The sequence below is a fragment of the Montipora capricornis genome, chromosome 2 (assembly GCF_036669925.1).
Source record: "Montipora capricornis isolate CH-2021 chromosome 2, ASM3666992v2, whole genome shotgun sequence".
In the NCBI taxonomy this organism is placed as follows: Eukaryota; Metazoa; Cnidaria; class Anthozoa; order Scleractinia; family Acroporidae; genus Montipora; species Montipora capricornis.
Window position 1 is genome coordinate 7,971,560 of NC_090884.1, and position 8,112 is coordinate 7,979,671.

Here is an 8,112-nt window from a genome sequence, read left to right on the forward strand (position 1 = left end):
GAGAGGGACTTAAAACTAACAAATCATCAGCATACATGAGGCAATTTAGAGAATGGCTTCCAATCATTACTCCTGGACAATGATTGTCCCTAAAGTATTGCGGTAAGTCATTCATAAATAATGAAAATAAAACTGGACTTAAGGCATCACCTTGCCTTATTCCTTTGTTGCATGAGAACATTTCTGTGATAGAGCTTTCATCAGTTTTGACGCAACTTTTAATCGACGAATACATGGATTTAATGACTTTAAAGAATTTGCCTTTAACTCCATACTGGTAGATTTTATAGATCAGCCCGGACTGCCACACGCTATCAAACGCTTTTTCATAATCGATGAAGCCAACATAAAGTTTCTTATGTTGTTTTGTATACCTATTAATGAGTTGCTGTAGGATGAATAAACTATCTGTTGTTCGGGAATTTGGGCGAAATCCAAACTGTTCTGGATTGAGGATGTTATGTTGTTCGATAAACTTGTTCAGCCTGGATTGTAAGATTGATGTAAATAGTTTTCCTAAACAGCTCGTCAATGTGATTCCTCTATAATTTGCTGGAGACCGCTTATCACCCTTTCTTTTATATATCGGTTTTATAACACCTATGTTCCAATGGGTTGGGAATGTTCCACTGTCTAGTATATCATTGAACAGTTTTTCTAATGAAGGCATTAGATAATAGCGTCCGTGTTTAATCATTTCGTTAAGGATACAATCCATACCCGAAGCTTTCTTCAACTTGAGTTTTGATATTTGTTCATGGATTTCGTTGGTCGTAATAGGTTGCCCTAAAATGTCGTTATTCGGTGAATTTTCGTTTTCCCAGTCCATATCTTCATTTGAAAAGTCCAAAGTGGTGTGCGGTTCCTGGCTATCATATAATAATTTCTGATAATGACATATGAGTGAGTGAGTGAGTGAGTGAGTGAGTGAGTGAGTGAGTGAGTGAGTGAGTGAGTGAGCGAGCCAGATAGTCAGTCAGTCAGTCAGTCAGTCCTGGGTCAATCTGTCTGTCTGCCAGTAATCAAAACTCCACCAGGTATTCAGCCACTCAGTCTGTCAGTCATTCAAGTAACTGTCGAATCAATTTCTTGTTGATCGCTTTTGTTTCATTCTTCCCAGCGTCAACGACGAAGGAGACCATGGCGAACAGTACCTGTTTAACACCAACATGATTATCGGCAGTGATGGTACAGTCACGTGGCTTTCGCCTAATCTCATCAAGACTTCGTGCAAAATCAATGTCAAATACTTTCCCTGGGACACACAGACCTGTAAGTTCAAATTCGGGTCTTGGTCCTATCATGGGCTCAAACTTGATATGGACTTTTACGGGGACTTCCCATCGGTGGATTTGGCTTCCTTCACGATTAACGGAGAATGGAAGCTGGTATCGGGTAAAGGGACGAGAAACGTCGTGTATTATGGATGCTGCAAGGAACCTTACCCGGATATCACCTTCGAAATCACAATTGAACGTCGAAGCTTGTTCTATATCAACAATTTGGTTGTCCCTTGCATTGTCTTGGCACTTCTTACCGCAATAGCTTTCTTATTTCCGCCTGAAACAGGAGAGAGAATTTCGCTTACCATCACAATTCTTCTTGGAATGACCGTATTTATGATTGTGGTCGTCGATGCCATACCACCAACATCCGAAGCCACACCGTTAATCAGCACATACTTCTCTGTTGTCATGGTGGAAATCTCTTTAGCTCTCTTGTGCACTTGTATCAGTCTGAACATCGAGCACCGCCACCCCAAGGTGGAGCTAACCGGTTGGTTCCGGTTTCTCTTGTTTGACGTGTTGGGGCCTGTTCTTAGTAGACGCTCTGTTATGGCCATGAAACAAAAACGAAATAACAACAACATGGAAACAAAAAAGCTTGATGGCTTCGTCAAGGGAAACCAAATCGTACCAGAGGATGATAAAATTGTCATTACCGATATTTGCCGGCAAGAGGTAAAAATCGCAAAGACAGTTGAGAAAGAAATAAGGGTGGCAGGCATGGATACAGTGACAAAGTTCATTGAAGATTCCCATTTAGAGGACAGAAGAAAATTGGAATGGCATGTCGCCGTCAATATTATTGACAATCTCTTCTTTCTCCTCTTCATTGTGACAATTATTGTTTCTTCACTGGTAATTTTGACACCACATCGTGAGTGAAAATTGAACGTTGCAATTAATGAAGGTATAACTACTTAGAGAAAACCTGTAAATTGTTTATTCATATACGGTTTAATAATAATAATAATAATAATAATAATAATAATAATAATAATAATAATAATAATAATAATAATACGTTTTTTAATCTTTACGCGTCATCTTCAATCACAATAATTGGCTATTGTGAACACTAGCCGTTGCCAAGGTGATCGCTTCATGTTAGCATTCTTTTCTGGGCAGGGAGATGCCGTGGCCCAGTGGTTAGGGCGTTGGGTTTGCATGCGGTTGCCGCGGGTTCAAATCCCGTCCCGTCTGGTTTGAATTTGTTTCCGGTTGTCCCGGATTCGACTCTACTATGCTTTGTAAATTGCCAACCGGTGGCTTCCTGCCAGTTGGGTTTCTTAATAGTGTTTCTTACAAGTTTGAATTGTTTCTTTGAGGTTCTTATAAATGAGGTGCCTGTGAACTAGCTTGATAGCTAAATGCACTTCCACTATAAGCAAAACATTTACATTTACATTGTTACAAAGTTTGCCGGCGTTTTTGTTAGCTTTGCCAGTGACGGATGGCAGGAAAGTAGGAAATTAAACAGTAATTGGGCGGGTCGAGAGCAGCTGGTAGAAACTTGTATAAATGGACCGTTTTGTTTTCCCATTTCAGACCACGTGACGTTACTCCAGGGAACAGCACAAAAGGAAAATTCCTTTGGTAACATCACGTGGTCTGAAATGGGAAAACAAAATGTACAAGCTAAAGAGATCCAGTCTTTCCAGCTGAAGAGGTATTAATATACAAGTTAATAAAAAAAGGTGAATCGACTCAGTTTTGTTCGTCGAGTAAGGCCAATAACCTTAAGTTGCAATATCATAACTGACCATCAACATGAAACTTATTGGGGTATTTACATGAGACCGGCATGAGCTCGTATGAGCCTCCATACATTTCTTCCTTTGCGTTTACATGAGACCGGCCTAAGAATGAACTCAGACCTGTCTGACTTCCTCTCGGTTGCTGTAAAAATATCATACCAGTACAAGCGCACACCGGTCTGAGATGGAAGTATACAAAACATGGACCCTAGGTCCATGGACCACCCCTGTGGACCACGCGTTATTTTGTAAAGTTACAAGCAAAAAAAGTCTCTAGACGAAAGAGTGAAGTGATTGTCGCACTTATCTGGACAATCTGAGCAGTAGCCCATGACTAGGAGTGAACAACTTCCATATTAAGCCTATGTCAAGGCGGTTTTGCGGACAAGTTAGACTACCTCAGTTTTCCGCAAGAAACAAAAACAGTTCCTGTTTGGTGACGCTGTGACGTCAATAAATCGCGGTCTGTGAAAACGTCGCTGCTAGGAATGGCCCATTGGTCTCTTACAGACACCTATACCAACTAATTAACAAATCATAAGTAGTTCAGCGTTGTCTGTACTCTTATTGATAACGATATTCGTCATCGCAGTGTTCAAAATGTTGTGGACTCACGAGGCGTAGCCGAGTCCACAATATTCAACGCCAAAGAGAATGTTTATTTTTTTTCAGAACATGACCAAAATCATAACACAAAGAAAGAGCAAGCGCTGTCTATAACTTTCTCGTAATATGATTGGTTTATTTCCCAAAATGAGCGTTCATGATTGGCTATTACATTGCGTGACAAATTGACGCGAGAATGACGCGAGCAGCGTTGTCTAGACTCTATCGACAACGGCAAATCACCCAATCAGATTGCGAGATTACAAGTAATTGTGGTAAAATATATAGTTGACCACTCCCCTACTGACTTTTCAGTGTCAATGATCAACACCTTGTGGGCAACTTTGCCAGACTGTTTTTGCACGTATACCAGCCGGGGTTTTGATCCTGCGACTTCCCGCACAATAGTCCGATGATCAACCAACTGAGCCAACCGGTCGGCTTAGTCCAGACCTACCAGCGTCGTATAAGACAGGCCAGGCCAAAAAGGCATGCTTAGGCCCCAGAGAACAACGTATGCAAAACACGACTTGCGCCCAACTGAGTGGCTTCATAGTTCAGTTGGCAGAGCATTGCATCGCAGAGGTCATGGGTTCGAATCCCCTTGAAATCTTCTGAATTTTTCATGTCTCTGGAAGAGACAATAATTATTGCTTAAATTCCCCAGATAAGTGCCAGGATAACTTCTCTTTCTCGTCTAAAGATTTTTCTGCTTGAAACTGTACAAAATGAGGGGTGGTCCACGGGAGTAGTCCACGGACCGAGTCCATGAAGAGGTCCATGTTTTGTATACGTCCGTCTGAGTTCATCCATGTCTCATGTAAATACCCCCAGGTCTGTTTACAGGAAGGGAGGCCGGGGTGCCCCGGCTGGCCGAGTTACCCTGCTAGAAGGGTTAAAGGGGCTAGGTCACGCAATTTCAGGCAATTTTAGCACTGATCGAATGGTCATAGAATTAACTAAAATATCAAAATAACTGTTCAAAACTATAGAAGAACTCTAACAAAACACAGGGAAGCCAAGAAAGGACATGGATGGACAAAACTGGAGAAGATTGAAATGGATTAAATTTGGGTAAATTTGAAAAACGTCGGCCCACCTTTTTTCAAATTTATATGAGTCTATATCAAAATGTCATTTGCAAAGCTGGAAAATCATTCTCAGTTTTTATGTGGCCGTGATTTTGCAAATGAAAGACTCTTGCTCTGCCAATTTGACGTTTAGAGCTTATAATTAACAAAATTAAACAAAATAGCGTGACCTAGCCCCTTTAACATATAGCCCGCCTTTACATGAAACTCGCCTAAGCGGGATGGCTGGTGGGCTATCTTTTGAAAGGGCCACTCAGTACAACAAACAAGATGGCGGACAAAAGAAACGTTTTGGCGGGAAGTTTAATTTTTTAACACCTTTTCCACTAACGGCCGCTTTTCAGTGCCCGGGGAAACTATTTTTCACGTTATTTGTCATTTCGTTTAGATGTCACTAGTAAGTAATAAGGACGGACGAAACAATTCTCTAGGACGGTTATTTGGCGCCGCCATGTTATCGCGGTCTTCTCACCTCGGTTGCCTCGGGCAAGAAGAGAGGGATCCCGGGGAAGGCAGGTTACCCTGTCTAACATGTAAATACTTCAATGCGTTTTCTAAAGAAACGTATGAAAAGCTCGCTCTCTTAGGGTAGTTCAATTAGCCGGGTAACTCGGTTAGCGGGGCAGTCTCTCTATGTAAACAGGCCCTGACAAAACTTTCATTGACAATGGAGTCCTCACCGCAAACATAAACGGCAACTCCCAAGTATTTTTAGCCAAACATTTTTCAATGCTATGAAAGCAAATATCCATCCACATAATACAAGATTTGCATCAAAATTAAACTTCTCTAAAACACGTTCCAGGACCAATATTGGCTAACAAACCACATAGCTATGGCAACCGACCTATAGCAGTAGCTACACACTGACCTAAAACAGGTCTCTAATTTAAAATATCTTAAAAACGTCAAACAATATACATACTAAGGAAAAAAAATGCAGTACAGTAAACACCCGCATATAAGTGCCAAGAATTTAAGATCAGTAAATCTCTTTAGTGGAAATAAGAACCAATTTAAGAACATAAATACCCCCAAAAAAACGGTAAATGCCATTTTTATAAGAACCTATTTAGCCCAACTTGGGAAAATCTAGCTTCTTAGATGCGGATGTTTACTGTAGTCTAACAATATAAATATATACTCATGCAATATTCTAAATTTCTAGTAACACATAAATACCAGTCCTCTTTGTAATTCTTCCTGGACTGATTCATGTCTTTTCAATGCATTGTTGTTACTCCCGTCTTTTTGAGTATTGCTTTACTTTCTGGTGTCTACATAGTAAATTTAAACAAGACATGACCAGTGTCTAACTAGAAAACCCAACGGTGTACTTAGATACTACGCATCTCAATTCATGTTATGTACTTAATTTGTATTTTGCTAGTATATTAACTTGATTTGTAACGTACTGAAAAACAAAGGTACCTTTTTATTATACACTGAAGTAAGAAACGTGAATAAATGGAGTACCAAATATTTATGAGTCAATGAATCAATGAGTCAATGAGTCATGAGTCAATGAGTCAGTGCAGTTACCCTAACCCATAAAATGAAAGCTAAAATTTTAGAGAGTGCTTAGGCCCTAATGACTGAAACGAGGGCTTAGGCTTAATCAATAAATTATTGCTATATTGACTGTGAGTCTCATTGACTCATGACTAAATCATGGGATCTCGAATAAATGCCTCAAATGTAGGTTATCATTCACAACTAACAACTGTTGGTTTTCACTGATTCACCGCAAACAACACTTACGCGGCTTGATAGGCTTCCATGTGAATTGAGTCCGGTTTAAGCCTGAAATGTGGGCTGTTGAGTATTCCTAACAATCACCATTCATTCATCAGCGCCCATAATCTTAATCGAAATAAATAGAAGATATTTCTTGACCGCGTGGAGGTACTAAATTTCGCTTCGACCGTTGCCGGCGATCACTCGTGAAATATTTTTCAACACGAGAAGAGACATTTCGGGTCTCCAAGCGGTCATGTAATGTTCTGTTTATTATATAAATACCAATGAAATACAAAACCATTTCACTTTAATAGGGAGTTTAAGAAACGACGACGGCTACGACAACGACAACGACAACGCCAAAAAGCAGTAATATTATTGGTTAAAAGAATCAAAATGCTCGTGCTGCACGTGCGGCACGCATTTTTAAACATTTCTCTTCCAATTCCGTAGTCGTCAAAACTACTACGTGAAATGACCAAATTTAAGGTTTTGACGACAACGTGGACAAACTACCGTGAATCTGTCAGTCTCACTCTTTACTTCAAATCCGTCTGTACCAATCCAGTTTTAGGACATTTCACTCAGATTGAATAATATAAACAAGATGGAATAATCATGAAATACTTAAAACAGCTCAAAGTTATATTTTGGAGTGACGTTTTCGTCTCCGTAGCCGTCGTGGTTTCTTAAACTCCCTAATATCCGTCTAACGACGGCGCCATTTATCATGTAACCATAGCAACAGTGATTTTTTCATGTGTGAAGATGACTGGTGTGATCCAAAACTGATTTTGCGTTCCTTTCGGTAAATCCAAATCCGGATTTCTGGTCTGGTGAATCCATTTTGGAAAAAGATTCGCTAGATTTGAATCCAAAGAAATCCAAATCCAGTTTACCGTCTTGCGATCCGCGCTGTCCCATTCACAAAGGATCCGAAATTAATCAGTTGAACCAGTGATATTTTCAGCTTGAGCAAACTCAGTCCCTCCCCTTATGGACTCTTTGCCACTGTTTTGCCGATAAACGCCAGGAAACATGTGGACAAACTTTCCAGACACTGTAAATTACTTATTAATCATTTTTAGTTAAGCATTGCTTAAAAGTTCCAATAGAAAAGTGTAATTTGCTGTAAAAAAAAAAGCCCTGAAGTAAGTAACTTGTTAAATTCAAGTTCACATTTAGCCACAATTTCGTGCAGCTTTGTCCGCCCAAACTGTTTTGTTTAATAGCGGAGCTCAGGGGCGCGAAGCGCGCCAACGGAGCGCCATGGGCAAAACGTTCGGGAAATGCGAGAAATTTTGGCCATGACGTCAGCGGTCGCCCGTACAGACTGTCGGGGTGGAGGTGGGGAGGCAAGAAAACCTCTGGGGACTGGAGTATTCGATCAATTTTCCTTGGCGGGAAATCGCCTGGCAGCATTTGGCAACCTGCATTTTTCTGGCGGGAAATCATATTGACCGTCGTCCGTTTTTTAAGGGGATTTTATCCTCAATCAAAGACAGTCTAGCTAAACGATTTGCGTTGGTTCTAAAGGTTTAATCGGAAGACTAGAGTTATCATGCCAACAGGTAACAGCAGACTAAATGCAACAGGCAGAAGACAGGGTTTATGTGAAGAGCAAAAGGAAAGAGA

The 8,112-nt window shown here is 40.5% G+C and overlaps 1 protein-coding gene across 1 annotated transcript in view; it reads left to right on the forward strand.

Annotated features, from left to right (window-relative positions):
• The window catches only part of LOC138038688 (neuronal acetylcholine receptor subunit alpha-7-like), a 24,642-nt gene extending 18,446 nt beyond the window's left edge, over nt 1-6,196 (forward strand). Inside the window, exon 6 of the mRNA XM_068884688.1 lies at nt 1,121-6,196. Coding sequence (XP_068740789.1) covers nt 1,121-2,168 — 1,048 coding nt within the window. The 3' untranslated portion in view covers nt 2,169-6,196. The remainder of the gene's footprint in view (nt 1-1,120) is intronic.
• The last annotated feature ends 1,916 nt before the right edge of the window (nt 6,197-8,112 follow it).